At 55.9% G+C, this 19,226-nt stretch overlaps 1 protein-coding gene across 2 annotated transcripts in view; it reads right to left on the reverse strand.

Moving 5' to 3' along the window:
* CLPB (caseinolytic mitochondrial matrix peptidase chaperone subunit B) overlaps positions 1-19,226 on the reverse strand; it is a 79,447-nt gene that overhangs the window by 46,436 nt on the left and 13,785 nt on the right. For both annotated transcript variants that reach the window (XM_044418585.1, XM_044418586.1), the window contains exons 4-5: positions 13,445-13,548; positions 9,687-9,815 (exon numbers count right to left, since the gene is read on the reverse strand). In XM_044418585.1, coding sequence (XP_044274520.1) covers positions 9,687-9,815; positions 13,445-13,548 — 233 coding nt within the window. The remainder of the gene's footprint in view (positions 1-9,686; positions 9,816-13,444; positions 13,549-19,226) is intronic.

Raw genomic sequence — 19,226 nt, forward strand, 5'->3', positions numbered from 1 at the left:
GGGGGCAGAGCAACAGACTCAGGTTGCAGGAAGCCAGATTCCGGCTAGGTATCAGAAAAATTTCCGGACAGTTAGAGCGCTATAGCAATGGAATCAATCACCCAGGGATGCTGTGGGCTCTTCCACATTAGAAGCACTCATGATGCAGCTGGACAGGCGTCTTGGAGGGACGGCTTAGCTCAGTGCCCTGCACTGGGCAGGGGGTTCAACCTTATGCCCTTCTCTCACCTTCCAACTCCACTATTCTGATTCGCCACGAGCCCGAGCCCGAACATTTTCTGGATAATTTCTACATTTTTGCTGGCATTTAATGGCCACTGCTCAAGACAATCAAGTCCAAGAGTCCAAGTACCGGTTGCTGGGGAACATGGGTGGGAGGGTGCTTTTGCCCTCCTGGGCTTCCCAGTAAAGTTACCTGGTTGGCTGCTGTGGGAAGGGGGATGCAGGACGAGAGGCCTCTGGCATGATATCGCCTGGCTCTGACATTGCTACATTGACATACATTTAAAAAAAAAAAATCCCTATTTTGCATTTTTATTAATGCACATTTCTCAGTCAAGGACTTTTTGGCAGAGTAGTCACCTGTCTTTTAACTGAATGATCAATTAATCAGCTTAGGACCTGGATATCTGAAGGAGCGTCTCCGTCCAAATGTGCCCGCCTGCCCCCTAAGATCTGGGTCGAAGGTCCTTCTTTGGGAGCCCTCCTTGAAGCAGATTAGGAGGGTGGCTGCCCAGAGAAGGGCCTTCCCTGTAGCGGCGCCCTGTCCCCAGAAGTCTGCCTGCTGCCGACACTTTATTCTTTCCAGTGCCAGGCTGAAAGCTATTTATTTTCCCAGTATTTTAAAGTTATTGCTAAATCCACAATAAAAGTTCTTCTTCGAGTTATTGAAGAAAATAAACAAGTTACACTCTAATATAAAAACCTACTTCTGCCTGTTTGAAGAACATAGAAACTTCTATATTTTCTTTTCGAACAGAGTAACACCCCGAAACAAGAGTGCCTGAAAAATAAACAAGCCTGCCCAGGCTCACAGACCAACCAGCTGCAACTTCCCCTTCCCAGGTTAAACTGGCAAACATTTACCATATTTTTCGCTCTATAAGACGCACTTTTCCCCCCCTCAAAAGTAAGGGGAAATGTCTGTGCGTCTCACAGAGCGAATGTGTGTGTGCCCGACGCCCGGGACGCTGCCGGCCGCCTGCACCACGAGGCACCACCTGGCCGTCACGCGCTTGGCGCGCCCTGCTCTCCCCCCCCCCCCCCCCGGCGCAGGTGAGAGCCGTGCCGCTCGGGGGAGGCGTGCGGAGGAGGAGGATCTGCGGCCTTTAACCCGCCGGCCACATGGAGAGCACCGAGAGACGGACTGCTCACCCCCACCACCCGGGAAGACCTGCCGCCGCGCCGCCCGGAAGACCACAGCTGGCACGCTGCCAGCCCGGCTGCACCACACCTGGCCGGCACGTGCTCGGCGCACCCTGCTCCGCCCTCCTGCTCCGGCGCAGGTGAGAGCCGTTAATCACAGGTCGGCATGTGTTTTCAAATGGCAACCCGTCTTTTAATGAAGCCCATGGGGAAGTGATGGGGAATGTTCCTGTGATTATCAGGAAGATTTCCATGGATCCCTCCTCTAAAAATTAGGTGCGTCTTATGGTCAGGTGTGTGTTAAAGAGCGAAAAATACAGTAAGATGATACTTTAGTAACCTTATCGCATGAAGCGTGCGGGTTGGATTTTGATGGGCCTTTCACTGCACAAAGGCTTTGCTCATCTCCTGCACAGAGCAGAAACACAGAAGCAGAGCGAGGCGGAAAGGGTCTCCTGGGCCATCTAGTCTGACCCCGGATCCAGCCGGCTCTGCTCATGACATGCCCACCATGTGGACATCCAGCCTGTCCTTGAACACCCACACCGATGGGGCCTCAACCACCTCCCGGGGAAGCCCATTCCACACCCTCGGGGTCCCTGGCATCCTGGCATCCAAGTGCTTCCTGGCATCCAAACAGAACCTTGGTTCCTCGAGCTTGGCTCTGCTGGAGCACATCCTGCCTTCCTCTGCAGGGGAGAACAGGCCTCTCCCCACCTCTGTGTGACAACCCCTCACATGCCTGTATGTTGCCAACAGATCCCCTCTGAGTCTCCTCTCCTCCAGGCTGAAGAGGCCCAGTTCCCTCAGTCTCGCCTCATACGGCATCCCCTGCAAACCGGCCACCAACCTTGTGGCCCTGCGCTGCACTGGCTCCAACCTGGCCATGTCCTTCCTGCAATGAGGGGCCCAGAACTGAGCACAATGCTCCTGCACAGGTTTTAGTTGCGTCAGGCCTTGGGAAGATAGGAAGCAGTGTGGGAAGCTGGGCAGCCGCCACTAAGGAAAGCACGCCCAAGCCCATCACTTCCCACTTGGGCAACAATCACCGAGAGGCTGTTTTCCTCTGCAAAGACTGCAAATGAGGCTCACAGAAGCGAGCAGAAGTCTCTCAATCTGCCACGGTTGTGCAGCATCCTGTTGCATTTTAAGCCTGCCTTCCAGGACGGAAGGCCTTCCACTGGGAATTCCCCAAAGATGGTGGAAGGGAGGAGGGCAAGCGGGTGCTCGCCACCGAGGTATGTAGCAGACTGTAAAGAGCTGAGAAATTTACAAAGGCCAAGGCTCCCTGGAAGAAGTTCTGGGGACGCTTTCTGCTGTTCTGGGTGAGAGAATGGAGGAGGCGAGGCAGCGTCCACAGCGAGGGGCAGTAAGACCAGCCCTGCCTGCAAACCAGCAGGAGCTTCATGTTCTGAGCGGCAGCCCACGGGCCCATTCCCGGCTGCCTTCCACTTCCGGCCAGACACTCCCAGAAGACCCTGGACAGGCACAGAGGCAATGGCCTCTTTTTGCCCCCTCAGCTGTTTCCGGCCCAGCCTCTGGAATGCTGCTCCTCCACAAAGGGCCCATTTAGTAATTACGGCTAATGAACAGGAGGGGTGTACATGCTCCTTTCTGAAGACTGTTCAGCTGGGAAGCAGAAGCTGGGCGCTGCTGGAGAGAGTGGCTCTCTGGGCACCTGCCTCCCTCAACCCAAAACCGTAGGGGTGCGTGGTTGTGGCCGAGAGACCCCCTGAGCAGAGTGCTGGTGGCAGGCCAGGCAGGCTGAGTTCTGCCTCCTCAGGTCCCAGCCCTGCTGCTTGGCTGCTCTGACCGTCCGAGGCGTGCCGCCGACCTGCCTGCCTGCCTGCCGGGAGGAAGCAAGTGCTCTCTCCCTCCGAGGTCATCTTATTGTGGCCCCACGCTGGACACTGAGAACATGTTTCCCAGGCACTGGTGGCCAAAGGAAAGCCCATTTCACCAAAAGTGCCATTTACTCTCTTACTCGATCACAGTTATTCTTAATATCCTGATGGCATTTGGACAAAGTCATCTCAGAGACTTTCCAAATTTGCCAGGAAATATGCAATGAATTCCTCTGGTTGGATCACTTCAAAACAGCAGACAAGGGGGTAAAGTGCCCGAGCACCCTCCAAAGCGAAGAACACCACGGCGCATGAAAAACTAGAGCATCCAGAAGAAGGATCCGAGAGCGGGCCTCTCCCGCGGAAACACTCCAGGTCAAGGGGAACGCTGATGCGCGGCACCCGCAAGGAGTCACGCTCTGTCCGGAGCTTTTCCTTCCCTCCCGCTGCAGCCCTTCTGGCTGAACCAAGTGCCTTCGGACCGCGTGCGCAGGGCGGGGGGGGGGGGGCAAGCTGCAGAGCTGCCTGCTTCTGCTGCCCTTCAGGCAAACGTGTTCCCCCCACCCCCCTCTCAACACAGCGCTGTTAAATGTCTTACAAATGGATGTCTCAGAGTGAAAACCTCTGTGCCCAGACAGACTTCAAGGGCTCCATTTGTTCCCCACCCGGTGGGGAAAATCTTCTTAAAAGCTTCGACACAGACATAAACCTGCTGCTGGCCAGGTGCTTATTGCGCTCTCTGTGCCGGGACGCTGGAGCCCTCGGTGCCGTGACTGGCTTTTACATCCCGGTCTCGCAGGAGTTTAATTACTGGTCTGGGGCTGCTGGCGTTGGCGCTCGCTGCCTTCAGGTACGGGGTCGATACTGCCGGCCTGCAACATATTGAGCCCTGGCGCTGGCAGACTCTATTGCACTATTTAATCATCTTTTGCAAAATTTACAGTGCAACAAAAGGAATCAATACGGAATTTATCTCATTCTCTTGTAAATAGGAGCAGAATGAGAGGGAAAGATCCAGGCTAAGCGCAGGGATGGCTGTGGACGGGCAGGCCCTGGGAAATGTCCCCAGCTTCCAGGAAAGAAGGGCCCTTTGGGAGCTCAAGCAGCAACAGCACTGGGCCAAGCTAGATGTCTTTCTCCCAGCCAAAATACGGTGATCTGCTGGATTAGGGGACTTGGAAATTAGTTCCAGTCTGTTCAGGGAAGACATGTGAGTTGTGGATGCAAGACCAGGGTGAGGCCGCACGCGTGCTCCTGCTGACAGGCTAACTCGGTTAACTTTTAGCACACTCCTAACTAAAGGGCTGTGTGAGCAATGGGGGGGCGGGGTTGCTCCTACCTCGGCGGGAGTGACACACAGCAACCCTCCCCCCAAGCAGATTAGAGTGGCTTCCCGTTTCCTGCGTGGGCATGTGCACGCTCTTCTTCGGTGCAGCGGGGCCACAGCACAAGTGTTCCCAACTTGTTCTGGGGACCTGGAATGCTGAAATAAGCGTTGTGGGTGCTGTCACAAAATGGTTGCTGCAGCAGGGGCTTGCTCCTCCGTGGTGGACACGGCTGGCCGTGAAACACTCCGTTTGCAGAAGGCAACACGGTGAAGCTGAAGGAGGACTCGTGCAAGCACCTCAGCGCCAGCTGGGGGTGGAGATGGAGCCGAGCTCCAAAACACGAAAGCTCCTCTGAGCCACAAGGAAGACGGTGCTGGAGGAGAGGGGGGTGTCGCAGCACGAGCACCCCCCAGTTAAAAAGGGCATTTTTGGATTTAAAAAAATCTAAAAAAATAAAAGTCAGGAGAGGCACAAAACCTGGTGGGCATCAAGGTGTCTGTGGGCACTGCAGTAGAGACCCCGACTGCAGTACTGGGGGGGGAGGGGCTGCAACAGCCATGTCTGCATGGAGAGAGCTCTCACACGGACAAAAAGGGGAAACCTGCACTGAAGCCCTCCTCCGCCTCCCCCAGCAAACACCGCCTGGTCTCATGACTCTCCCCACCATCCACGTCTTCAAACCGTGTGTAATTGAACCATGGAGCACACTGCCCCCGGGAAGAGTGGCGGCCACTCCGGGGGGTGGATTTCAAAGGGGACTGGGCAGATCCATGGAGGAGGAGGGGGCTCTCCGTGGCTGGTGGCCTGGCTGGCCATGTGCGCCCTCCTTGACCAGAGGGGGCCGCCTGCACACGCCGGCTGCTGAGGCGCTTGGGCGGGGGTCCTGCACCCATCCTGCTGGAGGGATCCTGTGGGCAGCCACCTCGTGTGCCGAGCGCTGGGCTCGATGGACCTTGGGTCTGATCCTGGAGGGCTACTCTCCTGTTTCCATGCATTCCCCAGGAATCTTCAACCAGAAACTCTTCCGGGGCAGCCCGATTCACTCCAGAGAAAAGGAGGCAAGAGAGAGGTGTGCCCTGGCCAGAGGCGACCGGCATGGATGCCCACAGCCACGGCCAAGCCCAGCTGCCCTCGGAGGCAACCAAGGTCTTCACTTTGGGCATCGGCCTTTCCTCAGAGGGCCGGGACCACAAAAAGGCTGTAGGACTTTCCAAAGCCCAAAGGCATCACAAAAATGCGAGTGCTGCAGGTTCTGCCCTGGGCCTGTTATTTTTCAACTGCTTTGAACCAGGACAAAATAAAGGACATGCTTTTGACATTTGCAACTGACTCCAACCTGGGAGGGATGCAAGATGAGAACTGGGCCAAAAGAAAATGGATTTGAAGAGAAATAAATGTGAAGTTCTGTGAAGGTAAGAAAAGCTGGATGGACAAATATAAGGTGGGAGGGTGGTATTTTATTCCTGTATCGGTGGAAGTGCCACACTGTGTATCTCTCTGCCCTGAGTTCACAGTGGCTTTATGTTTAGCACAGCAACACCCGGCGTGGCAGAAGGGGTGGGGGTGTTTGTAGCACAGTACAAGCCGGACGTGCATCTGCACCTTGATTCTGTAATTCTAGGCTGAAGCAAATCAAGTAACGTGTCTCAACTGTAAGAAGTAAAGGATCCATTTTACTCTGCTTGGGAGAGGCATTACTTAGAGCACTGCATTGAATCCGGGCACCTTGTTGAAGAAGGATGTCGACAAAGAAGAATGTATTCAGGCCAGGCCAGGATGGACAGAAGCCTGGAGACCAGAAATGCAGGCCGGAAGGTGGGAGACACCCTTTCACGAAAGGATTTTTCAGCAGAGGCTGCGCGGCCACCTGTCAGGAATGATGTGAAAGCAGACTTCTCGCATCGCAGGGGGCTGGACTAGATAGCCTCCGAAGCCCCTTTTCATTCACTCATAAGCCTTAGGCTGGGGGTCCTTCAGCTGCCCCGGCTGAACTGGAAGCAGCATCCAGGCGTGTCCGTGAGTGGAACCGTCTGCACTCTGTGTGGACTGAGGAGGAGCGGGCGGGCGCGCACACTGTCCGGTGGCACATCCTTTCTTCTGTGGCCGGGCAACATCTCTGGTCTGGTGCCCCTGCTTCTCCTCCACTCTTCAAGTACTGCTTGAGGCAGAAATGGGATGGGGGAGCGCTGCGCTGCGCTGCCCTCAGAGACAAGGCGGCCCGAGTGGACCTCAGGGCTCTCCCAGTCTGAGGACCCATGAGCAGCGCACAGCAGGGAACAGGCCGTTGCCAAAATATGACGAGAACGTGCAGAAAGGGCAGTAAGCGACCAGCATGAATGCAATGAAGAGCATCAAGCCGCCCGGCAGAAGGGGCGGCGCTGCAGAAATGCAAACCGAGGGAGCGCCAGGAGCAAGCGGCAGAAGCAGGGCTGCCACGCTGAAGATCCCGCGCTGCATTCAACTGGCAGGGCCCTTGCGACCTAAGGAGCACTACGGCTCCGCCGCCTGAAGGTGGGACGTGCTCCCTTCCCACTCACAACCCCTTCGTCTCTGAGGACTGTTTGCTCTGTGGCTGTGAAAAGCCTGGGAGCCGGGAGAGGGGCGAAACTTTGGTGCCCCAAGCATGACGGTGCTGTAATCGTCAATGCCTTGCATCAAAAGGCAGTCTGCACCACCAAGCCCCGCACCCTGACCGTGCCGGTAGCTCCAGGCCCCCTTTTCCAATCAAAGGAAGACAAAACCCACGGATCGATCGAGCACGGAGCCGGCCAAAGAAAGCCTGAAGGCTGCCCAGTGCGGGGACGGCCCGGCTCCCGTGCGCGCAGTCGCCCGGTGTCGGCGCAGGCCGGGAGACAGTGTGTGGCCCCGGGGAGGGCAGGGGAGCCGGGCTCGCATCACTCGGTCTGCTGGGCACACGGACAGAGGCTGGCCACGAGGGAGGGCCAGGTGATTCGGGAAAAGGCGGCTCCCGGCCGGGGGCGTGGGGTTAAGGGTGAGCTGGAGGTTCCCGCTGGCCAGGCAGAGGGCCGAAAGGGAGCCCCCACCGGAGGGTGGGGGGGCTGCTCAAGCACAACGAGGGGAGGGGAGGGAGGCGCTTGGGTGGTTCACAGCTTCGGCCCTCAGGGCAGAGCAGCCAGAGCAGGAGGAAGTGTGGGCGGCTTGAGGGCGCTCTGGAGGGCAGGTGTGCAAGAGTGGGAAAGGAGAGGGCAAAGAGCACCTGTTCCAGGCAGCGCAGAGGAAGCACCCTGCCCTCAAGCGCACATGGCCAAATTGCCTTTGCAAAGGTGCCTGGGGGCAGCAGGCTTTTACAAGACCATCAAGCCGGTGCAGTGCGTGGAGTGGAGGCCTGGCTGGGGCATCCTGGCTCAGAGCGAGATTTCCAGAATGCCGCAGAGCCAGGGCTGTGGAGCCCCTGGTGGAACTGTGCATGGGCACCCGGGTTCAGGACAAAGGGAAGGCACGGAACGAAGCCTGCCTGGGCCACTGGGGCCGGGGGGAGGGGGAGCCACAATTCCAAACCTGCCTGTCAGGTTTCTGTCGGAATAAAGGCTTCTCTGAAGGGCAAAAACGTTGGCCACCTAATGAGAAGGAAGGACCCCCTGGAGCCCGTCGAACAGAACGACTGAAGGCAAAAGGAGGAGGGGACAGCAGAGGCTGAGGTGGCTGGATGGGGTCACTGGGGTGAGGGTTGGGTGGACTCTGCTGGATGGCAGAAGACAGGAGAGTCTGGAGGAATGTTGTCCATGGAGTCATGAAGAGCTGGACATGACTCTGCGACTAAACAACAACAAAGGCTTCTCCAAAAGTGCACGAAACGAAGACCCAAACCGCTCTGCACACCTCCAGAGGCACACGCCAGGACATAAGAAGAGCCCCCTGGCTCAGCAGGCTGTTCACACAGTGGCCAGCCAGCTGCCGCCGGAGCAGGACGGGGGGACGACAGCGCCCTTCAGCTGGTGCTTCCCCAGCAGCTGGTGCACCGAGGCGCAGCGCCCGATCCTGGGCATCAGGAGCAGGGGCCTCGGACTCCACCTCCGCAAAGATGTTCTGATCCCTTTCAAAGCCTGGTAAGCACCACATACTGCAAGGTGGCAAAGTCCCCTGTGGAACCTCTGCCTTGCGTGGGGAAGTCCTGGCACTGATGCAATCGCTTCATTTACCACATGTGTAACCCACCCAATGGCCAGCGCTCCCCGCGGGTGCTTCCTCTCCTCTGCTCTGACTCTCCCATCCATCAGCCTCATGATACGACCTCGAGTTCAAGTAGCAGCAGGGAAGGAAAACATCTCTGCTGACCCACCGCTGCACGCTGGGCCGACTTCTCCCTCGTGAGGCAGCCCCCTTCCACGGCTCTGAGCAAAGGCGAGAGCAGCCTCTCCGATCGCACGTCCCGGCTTCTTTCTCAGGCGGCCGCAGGCATCCGCTGAGACCAAGCTGCAGGTCTCTGGGACTCGCTCCTTGGCTTCTGGCCAGCGGTGCGGCAGGCGGCATGTGATTCCGAATCAGCAGGACTGGCCACTCACTGCTCTCCTTCACGCAGGAAGGTGGCGAGGCCCTCACCCAGAATGCGAGGGCCCTCGCTCACCCCGAAAGAGCTGCCTGGCCGCAGCCCCTGCCCTTCGGCAGACCTGTGTCCGGCACCACGAAAGGAGGAAAGTGGAACAGGAGGCCTCGAGAGGGAGGCAGGAAGGGCGCTCTGCGCATGCTCACCCAGGGAACACGGCCGCTTCGAGCAGTGGCCTCCCCGTCCCATTCAGGCAGAGCACAGCATGCTGCCCAGGGCACATTGCGGGGTACTAATGGTGAGACAGGAAAACGGAACAGGCAGAAGCCAGGAGCAAGAAGGGAGGATGCGATCCCAAGGGATCGGGTCAATTGAGCAGCACCACACAGGAGCGATGGACAGCCCCGGCCAGAGCTCCTGGAACTGCTAAGCATCTGGCAAAAGCTACCCAAAATCCTCCTACGGTGTCTTTCTGCCCAAAAGCCACGCTGACTAGAAACTTGGTGTACATGTGTTTCAAAAGAAAAAAACAGCAGCTTAGCCTCAAGATCCTGCAGGCACCACCACACTTCAAACAAGGGGTTCGCCACACCACACCCCCAGGCCGCCCCCGCGGTCCTCAGCAGCCTCGGTGTCTCCTCTTACCTCCGTCGAGAAGCATCTTGACAGTGGGGTGATCATCAGCCAGCACGGCGTAGTGCAAAGCGGTGCAGCCCCGGAAACTGGCCCGGTTGTTCAGGCGGTTGTTGAAGTCGTCCTCGCGGGTGACCAGCACTGCGGAGGGACGAGAACAGCGAGAAGGACAAGCGCGGATCGTCACTGCCACGGTGGACGAAGCGCAAGGCGCCGAGATACCAAGCTCCATGCTTTCCAGAGCAGGGGCAGAGAAGGTGCTGGGGCCGGGGCGGCCCACAAGCAAAGAAGGCCCACGTTCAAGACTTTCCCTTGGGATTTCTATAAGGGGGGAATTACGCCAGACACCTGGGACTGGGGTCTTGGCAACTGAGGGGCTGGTGGTCTCGCCCTGCAGGACACTAGGACATGTGGTCAGCCTTCCAAAGGTGCCCCCGAGGCATTACCCTGCTTCCTTCCCACAGGATGCGGCCAGAGGCTTCTGTGAAGCTCACAAGGACAAGAAAGGCCTGGATCCGTCCCTGTTGCTGCTCCCTAGAGACTGGCATTTAGCAGGATGGTGCTTCTGAATATGGAGGCTCCACACAGCTACGATGGGAATACTCGGGGCATCCTCTCCCCCTTGCACAGATCTGCCTAGTCCGTAGGTAAAATCATCTAAGCGAGAGGGCAGCCCCTTGGAACGCTCCCCATGTTGCAGCACTTCGAACAGACGGCGCTCACGGCTCGCTCACACTGCCTTTCACCCGCGTCTGCTGCAACCAGGCAGCCTGGGAGCTGCATATCAGACACGAACGCGCCACAGCCGGCAGAGGCACTCCCGCCACAGGAGCCAAGCACAGAATCGATCCAGGTATACCGCGGCCACGGCTCTCTGAATATCAGGGGGATCTTATTTGAGCGGCTGGAATCGTATCGGACTTCCGAGACTGAGCCGGTGCTCCGAGCCTTCAGGGCTGCAAAGGCAGACCTGGAAGCACAGCTGCGGGGCAGGCAGAGAGGGGCCGGGCACCGGCTTTAATTCCCAGGCAAGGCAGAAGCTCCTCGATCTGTTTAAGGGGCAGAACCATGACTCTGAGCAGCCGGGGCTGGGGATACGGGCAGAGGCATCGGGCACGGCAGACCAAAGGCCCATTCTGCCGAGGGCCTGGACCTCAGGCTGGGTGTTCTCCGGACAGGTGCCCGCTGTATGCAAGGTGCCATGAAGCCACCACGGCACGTGCCCTCTCGGGGCTCACCAAATGCTCCCAGGGTGGAGGGCTTCCTCCCCTGCAATTCCCGAGGGGACAGAAACAGCGTTGGGCTCCTCGGCAGCCAACGCCGGCCGCACCTCCTTCCCGTGGCTGCTGCTGGAGCCCCAAAAAGGAGGTTACGCGCTTACGAGCCAAACCAAAAACGCTCTAATGAATAGCCAGTCCCTCTCCCGGATGGCATCACTGCTAATAGAGCTCAACACCTACAGAAGCACCAATCAGTGAGACAGGCTCCCCCCTTCGCCGGTCTTTTTTTCTCTTTTGGCATAAGAATGCCTGGGGGAGCACGTTTGGCCGGGGAGGGAGGAAGATATGTATATTTATTTATTTCCCTCCTTTGCCTATCGAGGGAGGGGCAGGATAATCAAGTGGCTGGTGTCAGAGAAGATGAATCTGAGATACTAGGGAGCAGTGCAGTAAAAAGATTAAAGTGTTATTATTGTTGGGTTGCTTTCCCCCCGTGGTCCACCATGACAGCTCGGCCGTCATCTGTAAAAAATGTCTCCACGAGAGATAATCATCGGAAACTCAATAAAGCGTCAAGGGGAGCCTCGTCTGCCATCCATCACAGGGAGCCTGGAAATTTTCAGCTCTCCATCTCCCCTCCCTGCCATCCATATAAATGTCTGTAATATATTTTCCACAGCACGCGCAGTGGTGGCCATGGTGTGCGGCTCCCCCGATTTGGATGTTTTTATGAAAAAAAAATTTATACACAAAATATGCAAATCGTTAAAAATAACCCTGCAAAACAAAGGCAGTTTTTCTCTCTTGCATGTGTGATTTCTTTAAAAAAATGCAACTGAATTTATTCTTTTTAATAAAACATGTCAACCCCAAAAAAAAGCAACTTCCTTCGGAGTAGCTTTATTTTCCTCCACTCCAGCCACTCCTCTCCACTGCTACCCTCCTCAACCAAAAAGCAATAATATACTGGTAGCAAGGGTGAGAATGCAGACAAAAAATTAACTTTATTGGTTGCCATATTTTTGACTTAAATAAAGCCTAGCAAGATGCATTACCTACTGTCATTCCATTTCTTAAATGTTGATTTAGGCACCTTGCCATTTCCGCTACCCCCACACCGACTGGGTCAGGGCACCGGCTTCTTCCCTTTCCACTGGGTTTGAAACCTGATCACCTCGCTGACCTTGGCTTTTAACCGTCACTGGTTTCTCCTATATGAATGCCAATTCAGGCGAGTTTCCCAAAGCCGGGACACTGCTGGAGCAAAGCAAAGCACGCACACAATGTCCACCCCTTTGGCGTTGAATGAACACCTTCTTCCCCTGGAAACCACACCTCGCCAAAGGCCAAGCGCTATGCGGACCCCGTCTCAGCTCACAATGTGCGAATGACACGAGCGAGCTTGGGAGATTCCGATGGCAATCGGCATCCAGTTCCGCCTCTCCAGCCTGGGCTGCTGGGAAACGCAGCTCAACGCATCCAGAAGGAACCAGGATGGGGAGGCCGGCTTGACCTGCATTCTGAGGCAGAGCAGCCCTGGGCAGCGGGCGGGCAGGCAGGCAGGCAGGGGCGGAGGGGCGTTCATGGACGAGGGCAGAGAGGTCCCCGTGCACGTGCAGGGTGCTCTCCAGGCCCCGCTATGACCCGCTGCACAGCTTCCGGCGGTGGCGCTAGCGCAGCCGCGGTCCGCGGGGCTGAGGCTCTGCGGCTGTGGCAGGATTCGCCCCACACCCAGGCCCGCCTGCTCCCTGGCTTAGCCGCACTCCTTGCAGTGGCTACGGGGACCTTCCCGGCAACAATCCGCCGTGGTGAGCTTCTCCTGCTGCGGTTCAAGGTCTCTCGAAGGGCCTGGTCTGAGTAAGCAGTTAAGAACCATTTGCTGTACAAAGCCTGCTCTGGAGGAGAGGATCCTGCCGGACCAGGAGGGCTGGAGGCCTTGACCAAGGAAGGAAGCGAGCGAGCGATGTCAGGACTAAACCTGGGGCTCTGGCGATGGATGCTTCGTGATGAGTGACTGCACTTCCCGGACTTGCCATCAGAAGCGCAGCCGGGACACATGCCTCGGATCAGACGATCCGCGCTGGCCGCCAGCCGGCAGGGCCCCCGGTTTCACGCATCGGGCCTTTCTCAGCCTGCAAACCACGCTCTGGGCTGGCACGGCTTCCCGTGTATTTTCAGGAAGCCAGAAGTGGCTGCTGGGCCCAAGAGCGCAGGGGGCCTGACACTAAGCCGATTCGGTAGCCAGCCGTGAAGAACAGCTGCCTTTATTTTACCTAGGCTAGACTAAAACAATGGCTGCAATTTGGTTGTAAAATAACTTCTTTCTAAAAACTGTCTACGCCTCCGCCTCTAATCTCTGGGTCCAGAGACTGACTGTGTGCTTGCAAGAGGACAGGACAGGGAATTGCAGGAGTCCTGGGATAAGGGCGGGGTTTATGCAAGGAATTTCACCTGCAGGCCAGCTACGCAGGTGTTTGAGGAGACCAGAAAGTGAACATGGCTCTGGGAAGTAAGGCAGGAAAAGAAAGATCGCCGCAGTGCTCCCATTACCTTCTAGGGAATGAAGCCCCCTCTCTTTGGCGGTTTCGTAGACGCTGCTGAACTCATCGCCCAGGTTTGGATCAGCTCCAGCTGTGAGCAAAAGCTTCACCACACTGTTGGAAGAGAATAGTGAGAAGAAATGCTGGAGTTAGTTCTTGGAGGGGCTTAATAAGTGCTGAGGAAGGGGGCAGAGGTGTGAAAGCAGGCGGCGGGGGGAAGGATTGCTTGCTGTACGTCGAGCATGGAAGAATAGACACAGCAAGCCAAGTCCAGAATATGAAGCACAGGTCGATGAAGTGTCCACCAGCACGCATGGCTTCGGCAAACTGCCCCACGGGGCTAACGAGGCAAGGGTGACACATTCTTCTGTAAGTGAGCCTTTGCTCAGGGAGGGCTATGCAACTCAGCACATGGGGAAAGGGAGGAGAGGGAAGGTTGGCCTTCAGGTCAGCAAAGCAGGCCGTGAAGAGGAGGGAACAGAGGACGGCGGAGCACCGTGCGAAGCACCAGAGGACAGCACCATGATGCGTTACCCACCTGCCCCCTTGCCCAACCTGGCCCTCAGACAGAGAGGCTAATGAATTGGGGAGTCCTGCTTGCCACTGTCAGCTAGCTAAGGAGGGGCTCACCTGTAGCCAGGTGCTTTGCAGCTCTGCTTCCGCTCCAAATGTGATAAGCGACAGTAAGGCTTTGCCTGAGGCTGCCAAGACCAAGAAGAGGTTCTATTCAATGCCGGCTTGATTAGTCCCATTCATCACAGCAGGTCTACTCTAAACAGGACAACCACGGGAGACAACCAACTATTGCAGTGATTGCTAGTTGTACTGATGTGTGTGTTACCTGTGGGAGCTTGTCCCCAATAAACCACCTGGTAGATAGAGAGAAGTCCTGCTAGATTCGTGTTATGGGAAAGTATGGAATCCACCAGGTGAGGACATTCCTCGATCGGGGTGGCATCCATGTAGCTGCTAAATAGGAGCCAATTAGGGGGCTCCTCTCTCCAGCCTGCGGGAAGACAATGGGAAAAGGACAACAGCCTCCTTGCAGGTCTGGAAGCATCGCAGGAAAATGTAACTACCTGCTGCTGTGAAGCAAGGGCCACTGAGGCAGGACCTTTTCCATGGCGACAGCGACTCTCCGGTGCCAGTCCTCATTGTACGTACACAGACGGCCACCAGATGCCGGAGATGATCTTTTAAGGAATGGCGGATGGGGAAGAGATGCATTCCCACTTCAATGGCTTTTAAATGGGGACTTTTGGACTGCCTTTAACCCCTGATAACATTCACAATTTTATTGTACTAGCCTTGTGTATTTTAAAACATAATTTTATGGGATTAAATTGACTCAACTTTTTAAAGGAATGGTTTACGATAAATATAGTCGACGGATGATTTCTGTAAAAGGAAATGGTGGCTTAGAATGCCCCGGCGAGCCCACTTGTGCAACCGGCCCGAGACCGCCTGGTTTAGGCCCCCCGTGCAGCCCGCTGCATGGCTTGCGTGCTGCAGGGCGAGGCAGCGCCAGGCTTCCCAGGCCCCGGCTGGGCACCCGCCTCTCTGCTTCTGGCCTGCTGGGACCTGCATGCCACATCCAGCCACAGTCTCGAACCCGGTGCCTCCCCATCTGCGGTACGGAGGCTGCAGAAGGGAGGAGCCAGTCTACAGGACTATAAGCAACCCTTCTCCAGGCCCTCCATATGCAACTGCCTTTCAGTCTAATGTCCCTGCAAAATGGCAGGCCGTTCCCCTCCAGGCAGCTCACATTACCATCCCTGCCTTTTACAGAGCCAGCCTGACATTTGAGCGATCACAAATATTGATCACTCCTGTCCAATTTGCAGGTAACAAAACATACTCCAACTTTCAAGCAAATTAGCCTTTACAAAGGTGAATGAGGAGCAAAACAGCCATTAAAAAGTCATTTTATTTATTTATTGTATTTATATTCTGCCACAGGGCCCAGTAGGTACCAGGATAGCTTACAATATTGCAACAGCAACACAGCAATTAACAATATTAGTATACAACCAGAAAGTTTTAAGAAAATGTTTTTAAACAAAAACATTTTGTCAAACAAAAGACAAGAGACCATGAATCCTTTCCTAAAGAATTTCTGGATTACTGCCAGAAAGAACAAGGAAGCAGGGCAAACGGAGTTGTTTATGTGTCAGTTGCTCCAACTGTAAAATGGGCACATGCTTCAGTGTTGCTCAGGAGAACTGAACTCAACTAGAGAAAGGTAAGGCCACTCCCACCCCGATTTTGGCCACATGCTTCCTCTGCAGGGATCACAGCTCCCATCAACGGGTGCACGTACCTCTCTCTCTTTCTCTCTCACATTCTGGTGTGGTGAACAAAGTGGCCCCAGGTCCCACTGGGGCCCTGGCTCTGGGACTTCAGGGCAGCTGCGCACGCACACAGGCAGAGCCAGCCAGCCACAGAAACTGCCAAGTCCTCTGGTAACAGACCCGGGCTCATGCGCTATTAGGCAGGCCTTAATAAGCCGAGATGGAGCTGGTGCTCTCTTGCCTCGCCCAACCAGGGCTTTAATTTGCTGATCAGCTCTTAATTGCGTTAGCAGCAAGCCGCCTCATCTGCACACACATAAATCTGCACTGACCCCGGAGCGCAGCCTTTGACTAAAGTTCACCAGGCAGCTAAATCAATGCTGGTTAAGTGCTTTCTGCTGTTCCTGGCCAGGCAGTGATGCTGCAGGGCACGGGGGCTGTCGGGCCTGGCCTCTTCAACCTGTGGCAGGATCCGTGCCTCCTCAACACCGCAGCAGTTCCGCCTGCCCCCAGCCTGCCATGGCAGAGCTGGAGGAATGGAGGTGCAGCATGCCGGGTGGGGGGAGAGGGGGACACTCTTCAGTTGTGGGGAAGGGCAGAGCCAAACGGGCGAAAGCTGGCAATGTGCGTGCCTGCCTTCCGAACAACAGGGCCGTCGCAACAGAAGTGCCACGTGCGAGTCCACAAGTGAGGGGTGGATTCATAGAATCATGGGGGAGCAGAGCTGGAAGAGGCCATGAAGGCCACCGGGCCCTACCCCTGCTGTTGCAGGACAAGTCACACCATCCCGCTCAGGTGGCCTTCGTGGGGAGCTGCGTGGTGGCGCTGCCTGGCAGGTAAGAGCACAAGTTGCAAGGCCCACTTCCACACTTGTGACCTGAGCCCATCACGAAGCTGGGTGGCCCTGGGAAAGCCGCACCCTCTGTCTCGGCCCAGCCGTCTGTGAAGAGGGGGAAGGCGCCTGCCTGGCAGTGCTGCTGAAAACCTTGCACCGAGAATGACCAGGAGGAGCGAGAGCCTCCAAAAAGCTCCTCGCCCCCAGCGGAGAGGCAGTAACAAAACGGCGTGTCTTTCCCAGTGAAAAATGGCTGTGCGAGAGGCCAAGCCACCAAGCTGAGAGCCTGTGCGAATCCCCTCTTAGCAGAAGCTTCCGGGGAAAGCGAAGATGCCTTTCCCAGGGAAGAGTCCAGGGGATCCAGCCAGATGCTCTACCCCGCAAGCCAGAGAGAAGACGGTGGGCCCCAGCGAGAACTATCGCAGCCCCAGCGGTACAGCAGGCCAGGAGGAAGGGCCGGGCCGCCCTCTTCGGAGGGAAGCTGTTTCTCTCGCTTCGTCCCCCGCCCCGTCCCGCCGAGGCGCGGAGCCTGGCCCCATCGCGAGCATTCATGCGGGGCGCCTCCCTTTTCCTCCTCGCCCCTCGCTTTAAAGAAGAGAGCAGAAGGCAATCTGGCTCAGCCAGCACTGCTGCAAACATTCTGTGCCGAGTCCAAACCAGACACACCTTGGCCTGCTCAGCCAGGGTTAACTCAGAGGCAGCCCTGCGGCCCCTTCTGCAGATAAAGGGCCTAAAATGGGGTGAGGATGGGATGAAGAACCACCTGGGTCAATTACTGTAGCATGAACGGCCTTTCTCCTCCGCGCCTCCAAAACCCTGTTCTGGTCCAGCGGTCCCTCGGAATGGTCAACAATCGTCACACTCCGTCGCTGGCCATTGTCTATCGGCAAAGGTCGGGGGGCGCTAAATCCACCCCTCCGCAGCGGTGCAAACAGGGGAGCCCACTGCTGCTTGGACATCAAAGTTAAACAAACAGCCCCCGGGCCCCTGCCTCTCGGCCCGTTTTAAGGAGCTCCCCGAGGAGGTCACGACTTTCAGCTTGTCATAGCACACATCAAAGTTTGCACCACACACGAACTCGGCACATGGATTCGTATCGTGTCGCCTGAGAGCGGATATTCAGCCTTTGTACGCCAGTTTAATCCTGTGTTTTCCCAAATAATTAAGCCTTTTTTGCTTATGAACTTGTGACTAAGTAAAGCATCCCTGAGAGGTTGTAACATCAAAGCCCATTCCAACTGGCTGTCCCACGTTTCCTAAAATTGGATTTCTCTCTCCTCCTTTTGCCTCATCTTTAAATAAAAACTAATTGAATTTAGTCGTAGACTGAATGCATTGAAGAGTTGCCTTTAAAGGTTACAAGGAGACGTGGCGATTGTCCTGGGAACCTTGGGGACGTGGAGGCAGTGCCGCCACCGCGCTTCCACGCCGGAGAAGCGGGGCACGAAGGCGAATCTGCTCCGTGGGACATGCCGTGCAGGAGCGCCACAGGCCCCAGAGCAGGCATGGATCCCCGTGCGTCTGATTTCAGCCCCTCCGTATTCCTTAAGCCCGAGCAGGCAACGAGCCTCCCCGGTCCCCAGAGGTGAGGCGTGGCGAGTGGCTTCTCGGCCAGGGTGGGCAGTGGGCATGCACTGCGCCAGTGGTCCTGCACCCACGCTTCGCAGGAGGAGATACGGCACTGGGCAGGACTGGAGCTCGGTCAGGGAACACGTGCTTTAAACGCAGACGGTGCCGCGTGATTCCCCACCGGGCCCAGGGAGCCCCTGACCAAGAGCCAAACTTCTCTGCCAGAACCATGTTTCAAACACTTCAGCTTTCTTCCCGCGTGCTTGCTTCACTGCCAGCTTTTGCTCCCAGACAGAGTGATCAGGAATACAACAGTGTGGATTTCCTTGATCTTGGTCTCCTTCCAAGGACATACTGGAAATGTCCTTACACTTGGTAATCTTCTGATGCTTCCTTCGCGGCTGCCCTTCCAAGACTCAGTCTTCCTCAAATTTCTTGGCTGCAGCCTCCGTTTGAATGGACGAGTGAGCTGAGGTATGCAAAATCTTTCACAATAACCAATTCCTTCACCGCCGACATTAAACTGTGCAAGTCTCCTTTAGAGATCGCTTTTGTTTTCTTCATGTTCAGCTGCAGTCTGGCTTCTGCCTTCTTTCACTTTCATCAGGAGTTGTTCCAATTCACTGCTGTTTTCTGCCAGCAACAGGTTATCATCTTCATATCTTAAATTACTGGTGTATCTTTTGTCAATTTTCACTCCTTCCTAATCCAGCTCTTCCCTTATATGTTCTGAGTACAGACAGGGAGATGAAATGCACCTTTGTCTGATGCCTTTGCCTATGGAAACCATTCTATTCCGAGACTTTCTCCCACAAAGTTAGATTCTTCTTTGATTCCTACTTTTGTGTTCTAGTCACCCATGTGCCAGCATGTCCTGGTTTACTGTGCTCAGATGCCTGCATAAAAGTTTTCCATTTCTTCTTCAGCATCTGTTGTGGGAGCAGAGTTGAATTACGGCCATGTTCAAAGGTTTTCCATGAACTTGGTGTCCTGCAAGAAGCGGGGAGATGGCCCCCTCCGTTTCTACCATTCGTATGACTTGGTCAGATTTTGCATTATAGCCCGTTACTGCCTGTGCTGCACCTGCCTCAGCACTA

This window comes from Varanus komodoensis, unplaced genomic scaffold (assembly GCF_004798865.1).
Source record: "Varanus komodoensis strain SLA01 unplaced genomic scaffold, ASM479886v1 scaffold91, whole genome shotgun sequence".
NCBI lineage: Eukaryota > Metazoa > Chordata > Lepidosauria > Squamata > Varanidae > Varanus > Varanus komodoensis.